Source organism: Dasypus novemcinctus, chromosome 6, assembly GCF_030445035.2.
Source record: "Dasypus novemcinctus isolate mDasNov1 chromosome 6, mDasNov1.1.hap2, whole genome shotgun sequence".
NCBI lineage: Eukaryota > Metazoa > Chordata > Mammalia > Cingulata > Dasypodidae > Dasypus > Dasypus novemcinctus.
Window position 1 is genome coordinate 108,872,354 of NC_080678.1, and position 16,986 is coordinate 108,889,339.

The window sequence follows — 16,986 nt, forward strand, 5'->3', positions numbered from 1 at the left end:
CTTGAAAAGTGTCTCCCACGCCTGAGGCTTTTGGCTCTCCAATTGTAACGTTTCTGTTTAGCACATGGATTCCCCTCTAAGAGGCCTGGCCCTTTAAGGGATGGAGAAACTTAGGAATTGGGGGCAATTGCATGCCCCCACACTGTCCCCTCCAGCTGCCTGATGTACTTGAGTGACCTCAGGAACCTTTTGCTCTCCTGACAAAGGCATGTTGATATTTTGGAATTAAGGAAAAATGATTTCCTACCTTGTCAGTAAACACTTACCTTTCTTTCTGAAGCTTACTTGACTGTGAGCTCCCTCACTGCCACTGGGACAAAATGAATGGACTGGTGGGGGGGCACCACCCAGGAAGCTGGGGGGTGGGAAGATGGCCACACAGCCACTGAATCAAGCAGCCTTGGACGTGGCCGTGGCCTTGGTGAGACAGTGGGCATGTTACTCTCTCCTCCCGAGCCTGTTTATCCATGAGCGAGCCTTAGGAAGCTGTAAGATTTGGCTAACACTACCCACGATGCCATGTCTCAACCGGGTGGTGCTTGACAGATGAGACAGATGAGGGCAGCCACCACTGGAGGGGCATGGGTCTCCCACGGGACCCGTCCCGCATCCCTAAGTCTTCAGGACACACCCTGGCAAGGTGGACCCACCGGGCACCTTCCATCTGGCCCCGAGCCTGCCCATGCTGGGCCTAGCGGAGAGCCCACAGCCTGCTTCCCTGCTACCTGCTATCCAGAAACCAAGGCCTAGAGGAGCTGGGGCATCCGTTTTCTCCCAGAAATGGCAAATGCAGAAAGAATAATGGAGAACGACTTTAGGAGACCCCAGCTTTATTGGGAATGGAGAGGGAGCTGTTTGGTGAGAAAGAAATGGAGGGAGGGGAGGAAAAATGATTTTAATTTGGGGAGGAAAGGGATTGGGAGTCTTTACAAGTCGCAATATTTTCACTTACCTAACTATAACGTGTACCATCAGGTTCCAAAAAGAATTGGCTGTGGCAAACCAGACACCAAGTCTGCGGAACAGTTGGAGGCACCTGGCAATCCCCAGCACCCGGAAATGAACCTTCGAGCCCCACGGAAGCCTCCCACGGGGATAAGGCGGTGCATGCGTGTGCTGCGTGTGCATGCATGTGTGTACATGTTAAAGGCCTCTCCCCTGGCCCCATCCCTCTGTCCTGCTTTCCCTCTTCCCTCCTGTTCCTGCCGAGTGCATTCCCCTTATGCGGGAACCCTGACTTCACAGCCTGAGGCCAGCACCTCCTGCTCCTCTCCCAGCTTCTCTGTCTCCTCCAGGGCTTGAGATCACATGACACCCTCAGGCCCCAGCTGATGGGGCTCTGATCCCGGGCCACTGGTGGGGCAGTGGGTGCTGATGTGGAAGCAGGATGAGCCGTCCTGTGAGCAAGGCAGCCGCCGGTGACCGCAGGACCCTCCAGGCCCGCAGGAGCCCTCTCGACCTCAGAAGACAGCCGGCTGCTCAGGTGCAGTCTTCTCCCACTTGAGTGGCCCAGGTGAGACACCTCTGCCTAGGAGCCTGTAGGTGCTCTTTTAAATGGCTCAGGCCCTCCCAGCTGATGTCCTCCCGGCTCGTGGTGAGGTAGACCTCTCCCTCCCTGGTGCTGCTTCCTCCTTGAGGCCCACCTGGACTAAGACTGGAGGCGCAGCGGGAGCGGGCAGTGAAGCAGAGGCAGCTGTGTTTCCGGAGCTTGGGGCAGAGACAAGAGAGGGCGCAGGTGGTCCTAAGCCTTGGCAGCCACCCTGGGGTCAGACTATAGAGGAGGCTCCATCCATGTTTGGACTCTTTCAAGATACCGCACCATACCTTTAATTTATTAGCTTTCCATAAAAGCACATAACATACATAATCTACAGTATAGAAAGTATAATTTACAAAAATATAAAATCTGGGTTACTTTTTAGTATTCCCACACATTACTGTCTGTGTTATTTCAACCTGCACGTCTAAGCAACTGCCATTTAGTAACCAGCAGGATTACTTCGGTGGGAAATGGTGTCAATTCCCACCTTTATGTTGTAAAATAAAATATATATTAGGAAAAGGAAACCAACATTGGTAGTATGTGCATACTGTACATATGAAAGCTTATGCAGTGGAAGGTGAAAGAGAATACAGGTGTAGACCATTATTTAGGCTTGTTTTTCCACATCAGAATGGAGCAGGTGATCAGAGGCTCTCACTGCGGAAGGGAGTGATGCCCCAGGATTTGCATAGTCGTCTTCTCAGGTGAGGAGCTGAGGATCACAAAACCACCCCGTGACAGATCCAGGATTTCTGGCCTTCGGAGCAGTGGGTTCAGGTCAGGGGCCACCTTCAGGCCAAGGGTTAATGCCCAGATTCCTTCAGGGGGACTCAGACTGGCACTTGGGGCCCCGTCACCAGGAATGAAAACACCCCAGAAGGGTTCACCATAGACAGAACCTTCCAGCGCCCAGCAGGTGGCCTCGAAGCCCCTGTCCTGTGTGTGCAGCCTCGCCCCTCGTCAAGTCCTCTCTGCAGAAGGTACCAAGGAGGGTGGTCCACCAGGCGTGGGCTGGCACAACAGTGTCTGCCCTTCCAGCCTGGAGCAGCTGGTCTTACTGGCAAGCACAGGTCTCCACGGACATGTTGGGGTACACCTTCAGAACCACATTCCAGTTCTCATCCAGGAAAAGGACCCCGAGGGAGTTCATCTTGTCGGGAACGCAGCAAGGCTCTGGGATGCCTGGGACGATGCCCATGGCTCTCACGATGCTCTGGATGGTGGCATGGTTGGACGGGCAGATGACCTGCAAGGCAGGGACAGGCAGGCTTACTCCCCACACTGCACCCACCAGTTCCCCGCAGCTGCAGGGCAGTGGCTGAGGCCACTAAAGGCGGCAACCCAGAAGACAAGGCGAACTCCCAGGGCTGGATGTGCATTCCCCGTGAATGCGGCCACAGCTGGAGCCCCCGGACTCTCCACTGCTGGAACCTCCACGCATGGCAATGGCCACTTGGGGGCACTCGTGTGCCACACATTCCTGTCCTGGGCCCTGGCAGGAGCTGTCCAGAGGGCGAAGGCAGCTGGGCTGCCCAGGAGGTATATCGGTCTAAGAAGTAGAGGCATGATGCCAGGGTGATTGTTTCTTGTTACCAAAAAGGAAGGCTTGGGTGTATGTCAGTAGGAGGTGGGGTGGTTGAGCAGGGGGAGGAAATGGACATTGGGAGAGTCAGGTGCTGCTTCACTGTGTCACCCCATTTTGCCATCTGATCAACCTTGTGGGATGCATATTACCTTACTTTACTGGGGAAGAACCCAGGGCTGGAAATGATGCAGTGATTTGACCCTTGGTTCAAAAGTGTCTGGGATGCGACCCTCTCGCTGATGCCACCCTGGCTCCCCCTCCCAATGCTGGTGGCCTCTCGTATCCAGAACAGTCTTCAGTCTCAGCAGCCCAAATGGAGAATGCCTCTCCTCAGGCTCTCCAACAAGGTGGTTCACTTTGACCCACTGCTGGCCAAAGAGAGATTTTATAGAGAGTGCAGCTGGCGAGAAAGGCCTTTGGCTGGGGAGGTGGGAGGAGAGCAGGGCAGGGTCCCTGGATTTGTGGGGTGCAGGCAGGGAGCGGGCACGAGCCAGGCTGATCAGGTAGCAGCATGGCCTGACATCTGCCCCAGGCCAAGGCTTGGCTCTCTGCGGGGCACCCCTTCCTTCCACTCTCCAGAGGAACCACTCAACTCTCAAAGAGGGGAACACCTCCCCGTGTCTGGGCCTGGGGTTTCCCAGCTGGCTCATTTATTTATGTTCAGAATGGATTTGTGCACAGACTTCCTCTTGTGGAGGGAGAGGCATGACCTGGAACGCAGCAGAGCAAATGAGCAGGGGGAGGGAAAGCACATGCAGCCCACCAGCATCAGCTGGTAGGCAGCCCCCTGTAGCACCGGCTGTGGGTAGATGGGTGGACAGAGCTCCCACCGGCCCACAGGAAGGTGAGATTCTGCTAGCACCAAAGGATCCAGTGGTGGTGACTTGCCAGGCATGGTGAGACATACTTGTTCTGTGGGAACCTGCCACAGGCTGTGAGGAGCAAGCCCACCCTGGGGGTCCATTAGAGCTAGTGCTGTGCTGGTCGCCAGTGCCAAAACTATGAGGTCCAGGCTAGGAAGAGAGCCTTGGCGAGGCAGGGGCCCTGTTGACAGGGGCAATGGCTTCTCAATCTCTGTGGATGACTGCTATGTGGGAGTTTACACCAAAGGAGGATTCTTACCGCTTTCCAAAAGAATGTTTGGATGTTAAAACTCAAGTTCAGCAAGTCAACATTTTGAAAGCCCTCTGTGGGTCAAACCAACCCCATCTATGGTCTAGAGACCCCTGCTGGCAGGAAATGGAAATATTCTTATCCCGATTTAACAGATGAGAAAATAGAAGTTCAAGGGGGTGGAGGGCCTCAGCAAAAGAGGTAGAGTCAGGAGGGACAAGGGACCCAGGCACTGGGGACTTGCCAGAGGGAGCTGGCAGTGCAGCCCCAGCGCACCCACCTTGGGCATCGGAAACTCACAGGCCCCGGCGCAGTAATAGGCATTGAAGGATTTGGGTGAGATGATCCACTCATTCCAGCCGATGTCTGCGGAGTCCTCCTTCAGGTACCTGTGGGCGCAGATCCGAGGCTCTTCCCACTGCTTCCTGCGTGCTTTCTGCATGGTCTTCTCGTCGAAGTTGAGCACCTGTGAGGTGGCGGCCAGCAGGTCTGGGCCCTTTCTCTGGTGGTCCTGGCGCCCCGGCCGTGGCTTCAGCGCCCAGAACGGGCCGGGCCAGAGCTCGTGCTGGTGGGGGGGGGGGCCGGGCGTGCGGGGTGCGCGCCAGCCACTCGTCCAGCCCGGGCAGCTCATTGTCCTGCAGGGGGACGGTGGCGTGGGTGGCGCGGTGCACGCGGGGGTCTGCCGAGCTGTTGGGTGCCAGTCAGGAAGGGATCCTACCTCTGCAGGGTCACGGCCATGCTGTTGGGCTCCAAGATGGCCAGGTCATCGGCGTAGACGAGGATGTAGGGTGCCTGGTGCAGGGGTGTCCCCAGCTCCTCCTCCCCTGAGTCCAGCTGGGCGGAGAGCAGCAGCTCGCCATCCTGGTGGTCCACCTTGATGCCGGCCGAGATGTCCCTGGCCTGCCAAAGGCCCCGCAGGGTGGGGATGAGGGCCAGGACCCCCCCGAGCAGCCCCTGGGTGGCAGTGTTCTGCAAGAGGCTGTGGAGGAGCAGGTGCTGGCGCAGGAGCAGGCCCGGGGGCAGCAGGTGGCAGGGAGTGCTCTTGGGCCACTGGCACAGCACCTTGCAGGCCCGGGGCCAGCGTGGCGGCTCCAAGTAGAAATGGAAGGTGGCTGCGAGGATCATCTTCAAATCCTGCATGGAGGTCAAGTTGAAGAAGTACACAGCCTTCTGGTCGACCACTTCTGCCAAGAAAGGACACACCACACATCTGTTAGGTTCTCTCCTGGAGAGGTCCTGGGGTCTCCTGCCAAGGGGTTGGGGTGGACACGGATGGCCCGTTTACCATCGACCCTGTCCTGAAGGCACAGCCCACACATCCCTGATCTCCTGTAATCCCCACACAAAACTGATGAGAGTGCCATGGGCTGTCTTCAAGGAACAGAGGGGAACAGAGGTCCGTGGGGTACAAAAGAGTGGCCAGCACCAGCCCCTAAACCTCCCATTTCCTCCACCTTCACGCCACTGCCTCTCATGAACAAACGCCACCATGGCCAAACACACTGGCCCCTTCCCTGACATATGGTGGGATAAGGGGTCCAGGAGGGCTTGTGTCAAGCCTGGCTGCTGACCTGCCACCTTCCTGTGTTTGCCTAAACCCTATCATTTTCATGCCCATGCAATTAGTCATTTTTCCAAAAAAGGGGAAGTAAGTGGAGACGCTCAGGCCTCTGCTGTGTTCTGGGTGTCTTCCAGGGGAAGGAGGGGTGAATACAGCTGCCCTTGGGGCATCTGGAGTGCCTTCTGCCCACCAGCTTTTGAGATTGTTTTACAAAGACCAAGCATTCTCCGGCTTGCACGAGGCCACGTGACAAAGCCTCCGAAGGCCAGGATGGCAGCAGGATGGCGCACCTCAGCCATCATACCTGCAGCTTGGAAAGCTCCAGCCCCGCTTCCCAGTCCCTCCTGCTCACCTGGTTCTACCAGGTATATCCTGGGGACCCAGGGCACCCTCGTCTGTCATGCCAGAAACCTGGCCAGGCCCTTGGAAACTTGCATTCTCTGAAATAGCCAAGCTGACTCCAGACCTGGAGGAGAGGGAGGGGAGCTTTCCGGAACCCACCTGGGGGTGCAGGAGATCAGAACAGGAGTGCTGGGCTCAGCCTGCTTCCTCCACTGCTTTTTCTCTTCCCCGGAAGTTAGCATACAACGGAGCCTCCCATCAGCAGGATAAAGGTGCAGAGTGGGGGTTCTTAACTTTTTTTGTTCCATGGACCCCTTTGAAAACCGTGGACCCCTTGCTAAGCCCACACTATACTGTGTATTATTTAATAACTAAATCACACACACATGAACATGTCCCCACAAGAATAATGTTGTTTTGAATCAATTCAAGGACCCTGCCTTAGAGGAACAGAGCTCCCAGCCCTGGAGTGTGTGTGTGACACCCGGCTCCCTAAAGGGTATGGGTTGGGGTCACAGCCTCGATGACACCTGTACCCACAGGATCAGATATCTTTTTAAACCAAAATCATCAGCTTAAGGTTTTTTGTTTCTACTGGGAAGGAGTCCTAATCCCCTGGGGAATTTTCAGGCCCTCTTAAGGGACTAGGAGATGGACAAAGGAAGGACGGGAAGGCACATCTATGGTGGGTCTGACACGTGGTGGCAGGCGCTGGCGGCCCCTTTGAGGCCTCCGTGGGTCAGGAGCGGCACGGGCCTTGATGTGCATTCAGACTTGGCCTCCTCCAACCCACGGCCTGGCATGGCACACTCCTCCAGCCCAGCCTTTCCCAAACACGGTGCCCCAAGGCCCTTCCCCTGGGGATGCTGACTCAGATGGACGGGGCTGTGGGGTTCTTACTTTGACCAGCCTGCTGGGGGACTCCAAGAGGCAGGGAACTCTGGGAAGCCCTGGCAGGTGGGAGTGCACACACACGGCCAGGACTGTGAGCTCATGGCATCGGGGGCTGGCCTGCGGGGGCAGTGAAGGCTCACCAGCCTGGTGGCACCCCACTTCTACCTCCAGCTGGCCCATACCCTGGGACCCTGGCTCCCGGGCCGCCGTGGGCCTCACCATGCGAGCCTGGCTCTCCCCACCAGCCTAAGAGTGGAAACAGAACCTCAGGCTCATTTGACTGTTTTGAGATTGAATCAAGAGCCTATAACGCGCTGGCACGAAGGCAGTGCCCCAGAGCTTGAGCCCTTGCCACTTTATTCTAGAGGGCCAGGGCTGGCAGGCCCAGCTCCTGCATATCGGGTGCTTCCGCTCAACCAATGCGCAAGCTGCACCCAGTGCACAAGGCCTTTCAACCGGAAGAGCCTACCCTCTGAAACTGCTCTATCAGATTCTGTGCTGGAGAACATGACAGGCTCCAGGATGGACATTGCTGCCCCTTTCTAAAGAGCCGGCCCATCACACCGGGGATTCAAGCAGCCTCTCTTCAAACCCACAGGCCTCAGGGAGGGGCAAGACATCCCCCAGGTGGGGGACAGAGAGGGATCCCTGGAGGAGAGCCCCACGGTCCTCCTTCCAGGGGAGAGGCAAAGGACAAAAGCAGACACAGAGAAGACCACTGTGACCACGAGCGTGGGGACCACAGCTTTGGCTGGGGTGGACGTGGAAGGTGCTAGAAGTCCTGCCACATCTGGGGCTGCAGATGAGAGCAGACAGACTATGCAGGGCTCTTTGGAGGGCACCGGCAGTTGAGAACTCAAGCGGCCATGACCGTGAATTTGCCACATCAGGGCGCTGACCCGTGAGGTGGCTGTTCCTGCATAGGATGTGAGGAGTGGGCAGTAAATGCAGGCTGACCAGGGCTCCCAGACTGAGCAGGGGAAGAGGCAGCCCCATCCTCACCCAAGGCCCCCCAGGCGCTGGCTGCTGCTCCTGAGACCTGCGCCCAGGCCCTCCTGGGCTCCAGGCTGTGGCTGAGGGGAGGCACCTTCCTGGGGTCTCCCTGCCTCCTGGGAACTGTGCTGGAGGTTGTCTGTCCTTCCTTTCCTGCCTCCCCCTTCTGTTCATTCCCCCACTGTGCTCCTTCCCATCCTCCCTCCCTTCGGTCCCTCCTCTTGGCTCCACTCCTTCCCTCTTGCTCCCTCCCTTTCTTTCCTCTCTCCTCCCCCACCTCCCAACACTCACCTGTGACACTCCTGCTCTGAGCCAAGCACTGAGGATGCAGGTGGCCTGGAGGAGCTCAGTCTGGGGGCCCAGGGCCCAGCAGAGCCTTACAGAGAAGCACCTCAGTGCAGGCCCCTGTCAAGAGCCCACCAAGCCCTGTCCGAGGCCCTCCCTGATCTGTCCTGCCTGCCTCTCCCCTTCCCCTGCTACCCCTCACCCTCATCTCTCAGCCTTAGCTGCACTGGCCTTCTCGTCCTCCTTGCAGCAGGCATGTTCAGGCTGTGCCTTAGCTGCTGCTCCCCCTCCAGGGGTCACCAACCCCCTCTGGGGGTCACTCCCTCCTCCTTGGGGTTCACCCTCTCTTCCCCTGGGATCTCTTCCCCCCACCTCTGCCTGAGCTGCCTCCCCACTGCAGGGTGCCCCTGGTGCCTGTGGCTGGATGGGCAGCCCCACCACTCTGTCCCCTGTGCCATTTGTCTTCGTTACAGCCAGATACTTGTTCGTTTACTGCGGGTGTTCCCCTGAGAACATACACTCCAGGTGGGCTAGGGCTTTGCCAGGTTTGTTCACCGCCATGTCCCGCGAGCCGAGCTGGAGGCCGGGCTGAGAGCTGGTGCTCAGGAATAACTGGGGACGGGTACAAATCCTGCCCAAGCAGCCCCTGCAATGCAGGTCAGCAGGGAAGGATGGGGGGCGAGGGGGAGTTTGCCAGGTCTGTCGACCTGATTAACAGAGGGGGGCTCCTGGCCTGCTGCTCAGTAAGTGCATCCTTAAAGAGGGCCAGACAGCCTCTTTCCTTGGGAAAGTCACAGCTGATGACGCAAATTCAACTGGAACCATGACAATCGGATCTTTGACCAATTACTCTCCCTGGAGCCTCAGTTTCCCTAGTTTTAAAACAGGATGATATTTTTTATCAGTGCCAACACTGTGCTGGTCCCAGCGCTGAGTGCTCTGCACATCGGACTCCTAATTTTTGCAACGAGGGGAGCAGGGATGGGCCCTTCACTTGATGGATGAAGAGCTGGAGACTCAGAGCGCATGCCACCTGCCCGAGGTCACACAGCAGGTAAGGGGCAGAGGCCGGATGCTCCCCCAGGTCTGTCTGACCCCAGGCCTATGCCTCCTGCCACTCTGCATGCTCTGGACAGAATCGTGATGTGCCCCACAGCACAGGTAAAGAGCGCGCCTGTCCAGCAATGTGTTTTGCAAACTCAAGTCATTACTTGAATTTTTTTTTAGTTGACTACAAGAAAGCAAGGGCTGACCTTATTTGGACACGGTGCTCTCTCTAGAGATCTGGGGAACTCACCACACACTTAGCAGGAGTACCCTGCTGGACACTCAGCCTCCTCTTGAGGGTGGTGGGAAGGGACAGGAAGGGAGGGACGTGGGAAGGGGCCTTCTAGCCCCGAAGTCCCTGCAGGCTGCCGGTGGCCAACCCACTGGCGAAGGGCCACCCTTGGAGAGCTCTGTCCCCATACAAACAGAATCCAAGCCACCAGAGTTGGCCTCTTCAACCACTGCCCTTGAAACAGCCCCCAGTGTTTGCTATGGGTGAACCGAGGGTGGGATACGGGGCTGACGATGGAGGCACCAGCGGAAGCTGGAGGAAGGGTGCTGCGAGCCAGGCTGATGAGAAGAGGGGCTGTTAGGATGGACTGACGGCCCATTCCCATGCAGTCTCCAGCACCAGGCTCCTGGGGTGAAGGCCCGCTGGCATCACTTCTGAGCACTGGGGCCTTGAGCACGTCATGGGAGTGCCCCATCCCTCAGTTTCCCCACCTGTAAGCTGGGCAGAGTACTTGCATGCACCTCCCAAAGCACCGTCAGCATTGAGTGTGAGCATCTCTGCAGAGCCCACGGGATCTAGGAGCTGCTGTGACACTCAGGGCAGGGCACCAGCAGGCCCTGCCCATTCCCGGGGCCCCTTTACTGGAGGCGACGCCACCAACCCCACCCTTCCGATCCTCCAGCCTGAGCTCTGGTGGGGGCGCGTCCCTCTCCCTCTGCCCCACCCCTACCCGCACCTACCCAAGCCCCAGTCCCAGCCGGTGCTGCGCCCCTTTTCTACACAGCCATCCTGCATGCTGCATCCTGCCCTTCTGCCCTCCCCAGGCCCTTGTCTCAGCTACGGGGGCTCTATGAGCCCTCTGACCTCGAGAGAAAGGGTACCAGTGCCTTCGATTACAACAGACGCTGATGTCGTTGCTCTACAAAGCACCTCTGCAGATCAGTAAGAGAAAGGCAAGAACCATAGGAAAAAAATGCAGACTGCCACCATGCATGAAGAAAGGCTCAGCAGAGGCAGTAATGAAAAACTGTCATTTCTAAAAAAAAAAAAGGAAATAAGTTTTACCTGCACGTTGAAAATTAGATTCCATTTGGTAAAAATAATGGAGATGAGCTATATAATATACATGTAAGGATAGCTATAGATAAATACAAAGAGATACAGCTATATTGGTATAAATACAGGTATATGGATATATAACATATATCCAATGCAACTATGTATCAGTCCAAAATGAAAAGATTGGAAGGATTCCACTGAAATATTAGTTGTGGTTATGTCTCGGGATGCAGTTAGGGATGACGTTTTCTTTGCTGTGATTTTCTATGATTTCCAGATTTGCCCCCAACAAGCAAGCATTTCTTTAATAATCTCAATCTCAATCTCTCTCTCATACACACACGCCTGCAAACTGCTTCCTGTTGCACCGCCTACAAACTTCCTAGCACACGCTCAAGGCTCTGTGTGACCTGACTGGGGCCAGCTTGCCCAGCTTCATCTCCTGCCCTTCTCTCCTGACATTTTTTTTCCTGTCTCATCCAAACCCCTTGCAGCTCCCAGCACACAGCAGGCTGCTTTACTCCTAGACCCAGCTAAGCTCCACTTGACCATCCAAGGCAGCCCCTGCTGGGTGGGTGCTGTCCCTGGGCTCCCACAGGACTCGCCCCAACCTTAATGGCTCACTGCATCCCCTGTCGTGCTGCCCCATCCCCACACATTACTTCATGCGTCCCCCCCCCCCCGTCTGTGAGCCCTGCTGGGCAATGCCAACCCCATAGCCCACAGTCCCTGCAACCCACAAGGTGCTCAGGAAATACTCGATGGGCTGAAATGAACTTGGCTTTTGGCATTTTTGACAGGAGGGCATGTAGTCTTACCCTCTTTTTAGAGATGAAGAAAATGAAGATCACTGAGGTTAAGGAACGTTTGCATAACACAGTGGTTGGTGGCAAAGCTTGGATTTGCACACAGGTCATTCTTGGGGGGTGGTAAAGGGCGAAGGTCTGACCTTAAACCCTTAGGATCAGACTAAAAATCATACTCTGCTCATGAATATTTAATAAGGAACAAAATGCACTTCAAGGGCAACGGAGGGGAAGGGTAGCTGGTATAATAATATTAATAGCTAACCAATTATCAACACCCCTATGTGCCAGGCAGTGTTTTAAGTGCTTGGCACATCTCAGGTTATTCAAATGACCCTCTAAATTAGGCACACCACTCACTCCATAGCGGAAGTGAGAGAAGGGAGTCAAGGTCAAGTTTAAGCCCTTGTCTACCCTCCACAGCAGGCTGCAGGACCGGGGGGGACTCAGGCAAGCAGCGTCTCAGCCTGCATCAGGAACAGAGCCCTGCTCCGTGACTGCACCAAGGGCTGCAGGGAGGGAAGTATTTGTTGTTTAGGAAGAGAATCCCACCGAGGAGCAGGCTGGAGTGTACATTCCAGAGCCAAAGCTGAACCTCCCGCATTCCCAGCCTCATCCATAAATTGTGGGCCTGGCGGGGGAGGTGGCGCTATCCCTTCCCAGGTGTGCACGTCCTGGAGGAGCCAAGAAGGCCCTCAGGCCACTGGGCCCAGAGCCCGCACACCTGGGGGCTGGCCAGGGGCTGGGGAGGAAATAACTTAAGGGAGACCTCAGGGTGCCTGGGCTCCTACCCGATGCCAGGCACAAAGCCCGCTTTATCCCACTGAATCCTCATGACCCCACTGTCCCGACAAAGAAACTGAAGCTCAGAGAGGCAACGTGGCTTGGTGATGGTGCACAGCCAGGAACTGGTGGAGCTGGGATTCACACCCGTGTCTGCCCAGCGGTTCCAAAGAAGAGTGAGCAGTCAGGCAGCCCCACGCTGCATGGAAATGTCTCATCTCTCAGCATTGTCTGTTCCACCCTCCCCTAACAGATCCCAGGCTTGGTTTAGTTGGAGGTTGCCACGTGGGGTGGGGGTGGGCAGTGGAGACAGGATCAGCCTCATAGCTGGGACGTGCCAGCTGCCACCATGAAGAGGCTGACTCCACCCCCGGCCCTGCTGGGCCTCGGTTTCCTGGTCTGTAAAGTGGGTGGGCTGGATTTGAAGTCTTGTGCCCAGGTCCTTTCAGGGTTCCACGTGCTTTGATACACCCGGCTTTGTGAGACAGAAAGGCAGAGGTGTGCACCTCCGGGCCCTGAGCTGCAGCAAGTGGGTGGGCTCCAGGGCCGGGTGCACCCCTTGCCAAGGCAGAGAGCTGGCCGGCCCCGGAGCATGCAGGGAACAGACCGCGCTCCTTCTAAAGCCAGGTTGAGTTCAGAGCCCCATGAATGCAGGGTGTTCAGCGCAGAGCTTTGTGCTCCCAGGATGAGAGTCCGCCTCGAGGCTGGCGCTGGCCTGGGGCCGACTCAACGGGTTCCTCTCCTCCTCCCTGCACCCCTGCCCATTTTAGAGAGGAGGGCACTCACGTCTGTTGAGGCTAGGGTCCGACCCAGGACACGTTCCTGCCTGATGGTTCTCAGGCGGCTGAATTTAATGATGATGCCCCAGAATGGGGCCTCAAGGCCTGAAGGTAGCAGGGAGGGTGGACGGAGACCCCTGAGTCTGGGTCCCTGGGGCCAAGGGCAGGAGGGGCCTGCTGAGTGGGCGACGGTGCTCCCGGGTAGCCACTTGGCGAGGCCAAACTTGCCACATCTGGCTCTGAGGCCCTGGAAGGTACCCGAGTCCTGTGGCCAGTGAGCAGCAGGTGACAGTGGACCCCAGACTGTCTGGCTCCAGGGCTGGGCTTGCTCCCCTCTGCCCAGGAGAGGACCCGCAGATGCAGGGTCTTTCTTCTGAGAACCCTGTTCCTCCCTGTCAGGGGCTGCAGGTGCCCCCCACCCACCTGATCCCAAAGTGAGCCGTCACCATGGCAACCAGGGTCTTCCCCTCTCCCCCTGGGTGGCTTGGCGCCTCCCCTCTGTCCGCCTGGCCCCAGGGAGTAAGGCTGCAGGGGGGCAGGGAGAGGGCAGGGCCTGCTCCACCCAAGGCGCAGGGAAGGGGAGAGGGGCTGCCAGCGCCAGGTGAGGGAAGGGCAGGGAGGGGGCGCTTCTGGGCCCCTCATGCAACACCTTGGGCTGCCGCCCTCACACCACCCGCCAGACGGCAGACCTCAGCCCGCTGGCACACACCCGAGGCTCTGCCTCCCCGACGCGGGAACCTGGGCTGCTCGTCCCAGCTGGAGGGGGGCCGGGTGCACGCTAGGTACTCCTCTATGGGCGGCTTCCACCCAGCCCACCGGACTGTGCCCTCCTCCTCAAGAGCCACCAGCAGACCCCCCTGATGCTAGTCTTCTACCGTCCCCAAGCCATCTCCTTCCTGCAAGTGTGACGCCCTCGATGGCTTGGGAGCACCCCGGGGGCGGGGACTCACCGGGGGCCTCTTTGCGTCCCCACGGAGGCTCAGTGAATAAATAACGAAAGAATGAATGAACGTGTCACTGAATCAAAGGAAGAGGAAAAGCGGGAGTTGGGGGACGGAAGGGGGAGGCCAATGATGAAAGAGCCAAATGCAGACAAGGGGATCCCTCGGGGCACCCTCTACTTACCCAGCCGAGCCCGGAAGCTGCGCACCGTGTTGCCCGCACCCGGCCGGGCGCCCCTCCGGCTGTACTTCTCATAGAGCCGGAGCATGTGGACAGCGACCATGTCCCGGGCGCCCGAGCCCAGCGCGGCGGCCGCGTCCCCGGGGGCCCGCTGCGCGTCCTGGTGTCCCCCCCACTCCCCGGCCGTCGGCGGCCGCGGGGCTGCCTCCCGCGTCCCGGAGCAGCAGCAGCAGCAGCGGCAGCAGCGGCAGCAGCTGGGGCCCCGGGCCCGGGCCGGTCCGAGCGGGGCCACAGGCCATGGCGGGGCGCTGGCGAGGGGCCGGAGCTCGCCGGAGGAAGGCGCGCGGTCGGGGCGCGGACAGGGCGAGCCGGGGGACCGGCGTGCCGTCGGGGCGGGAGGCTGGTGGCGCGGGGGAGCCGGGGAGCCGGGCGTGCGGTCGGGGCGCGCCTCCCGAGCCCGCGCCGGGTCCGGGCCGTCCGGAGCGCGCGCAGCCCAGCAGAGCCCGACCCGGCGCGCTGCCTCCGCCGACGCGCGCCGCGGAACTTGGCGGCCGGGGCGAGCCGGGCTGGCGGCTTCGGGGGCGGGGCGGGCCGGGGCGGGCCGGGGCGGCGCCCTCAGGGACTCCGCGGCTCCCCCGCCCCGCTCGGAGTCGCCACCACCAGGCCGGCGGGGTCGGCTGCCACGTGCGCGCGCCCGGGCCGGCGGCGTGCGCGCGCCGAGGTGTGCGCCCGGGGGTGCCCCCCAGCGTGGGGGGCGCGGGCCTGGGCTCTCACGCTGCCCGCGCCCCTACCGAGAGGCCATTCGCCAGGGCTGCGCGGCCCTGGAGGGGGGACCCAACTGCGGGTGGCCCCAGCAATGGCATGGAGGGCTGTGTGGTGGCAACAGGACAGCTCTCCCGCGAGGAGCCGAGAGGGGGTGCGTGCGCGACCAATGGCCTCAGAGCCCAGGCGTCCAAAATGCAAGCGTGCTGGGAAGGCGAGCCCTCCCTGGGCAGGCTCTGGAAAGGAAAACACATCCCAGGGCCCAGCGGACCCCAGGCAGCTGAAACAAGGTCCTGTTTAAACGCCAGCATTAACTAATTAACAGACCCTTTATTTGGTGACAATGATCGCAGTTGTTGAAGAAACACATCAAAGGTCCTTATTCATCTTCGGACTGGAAGCCATCAGTATGGCATGAAAAGGGTCATGCTTTCAAGTTGCTTTTACACGTTTTCAAAGCATCAGAGTGGGAGCAAAGAAACAATGGCTTTCCCAGGAAAGGTTCCCACTCAAGTGAGAAGGTGCTGAAGCCCTGGCCCACCCCTTCTGCTCGGTCCTGGGGACAGAAGGTCCTGACCTTCATCTTGCCTCTGGCAAGGGCTCTTGTCCATGGATAGAACCCGGGAGGTCCCTGAACTTGGATGTGGGAAAAATGACATCTTCATTTTCACTAGCCTTTGGCTGAAATCTAGTATTTCCTAGTATTATAAATATTGGCACTAACCACGGTGGAATTAGCTGTACTTTGTCACCAATGGAAACCACAGGCCTTTTTGTATCACAACAGTTGTTGCAGATCTCTTAAAATACATTTTCGTTCATCCTTGCTTTGCAATTATGGTTGTTAGGTCCACTGCTAGTTATGTAGTGAGTTAATAAAGAGGGATATTTATTTCCATGTTGCAAGGTTGTTTTAAAAAATATTTTGGGATAACTATATTTTAACGTAATTAGCTTCTTTCATGTCCCTGCATATTTTATGGCAGGGTCGGGGGGCAGAGAAGAAATGGGTGTTAATGGGTCCAGAGTTTTTGTTTGGGGTGATGGAAAAGTTTTGGTAGTGGATGGTGGTGATGGTGGCACAACATTGCAAATGTAGTTAATGCTACTGAACTGTGCGCTTGTAAGTGGTGAAAAAGGGGAATTTTATGTTGTATATATGTTACCACAATAATGAGAAGGAAAAAAACCCACCACCACAACAAGCAAACAAACAAAATGCACTGTTTAGCAAAGGGTCCTCAGCCTTCATCAGAGTGTGCACGGGGTCCGGGGCACACTCAAAGTTTACCAACCCTACCAGAGGGAAAGGAAGGACTCCTCCAACCATGATCTTCCAGAGCAGAGTCCATGCTGCATTTCCGAGGACTGTTTGCAAACTTGTGAACACACTGCTCTCTTTACTTGGCAATTTTAGGGGACCTGAGCCAAAATAGTTACTTTTCTTGGAGGACTCACAATGCAATAATTGAAGATTGCTGGGGAAAGCTCTGTTGGTATGTAAAACACAACCCATTGTAATTTTTCCCCCTTTTTCATCTTGCGGTGTCGATGTAGAGGCCATCTTGTTGAGAGCCTCGGAGCCTTAGGTCGGTTGTTTTTGGAAAACTAGAGGAGCATTTTGCTTATTTTGGAAAATGAGCTCACGTCGCGTACAGCTTCCCGTTCATATACCAGCTGTTGGTTCCACCAAGCAGTTTTCAGACACTACGCAAGGGCGAGGTGATAAAGTCGCCGCCTTGGACTTGGTTAGTCTCTCCCTATAAATGGTGTCCCCTTCCCCTCACCCCTCCCTCCGCCCTGCTTTCCCTCCCGCTCCATGTGCCCCTCACTCTCCCCCAGAATGCCTCTGACCTGTGCCGGCGGGGGGTAACCTCTGCTCATGGGTAGTTTTGTCTCTGCCTGGGGCCCTACACAATCGAGGCCTGTGAAAAGAAGGGGGAGTCTGCAGGAGGCCGGACAAGCGGAGCTCTTTGGGATCGGTGGCCATTAAAGGCTTCTTGCGCCCCTTAACTCATTCCCGCTCCATTCAGGGCGGCACTGAGGATCGAGCTTTAGCAGGCACTAAAACCTGGAGGGT

General features: G+C 57.5%; 1 protein-coding gene across 1 annotated transcript; it reads right to left on the minus strand.

Annotated features, from left to right (window-relative positions):
- Positions 1–1,811: 1,811 nt before the first annotated feature.
- LOC101440884 (growth/differentiation factor 10) lies at positions 1,812–14,640 on the minus strand. Its single transcript, XM_004462731.4, is given in 6 exon segments — positions 1,812–2,789; positions 4,522–4,842; positions 4,844–4,937; positions 4,939–5,425; positions 14,148–14,319; positions 14,321–14,640. Coding segments are annotated over 6 exon segments (1,389 nt in total). The 5' UTR covers positions 14,444–14,640; the 3' UTR covers positions 1,812–2,597.
- Between the last annotated feature and the right edge of the window lie 2,346 nt (positions 14,641–16,986).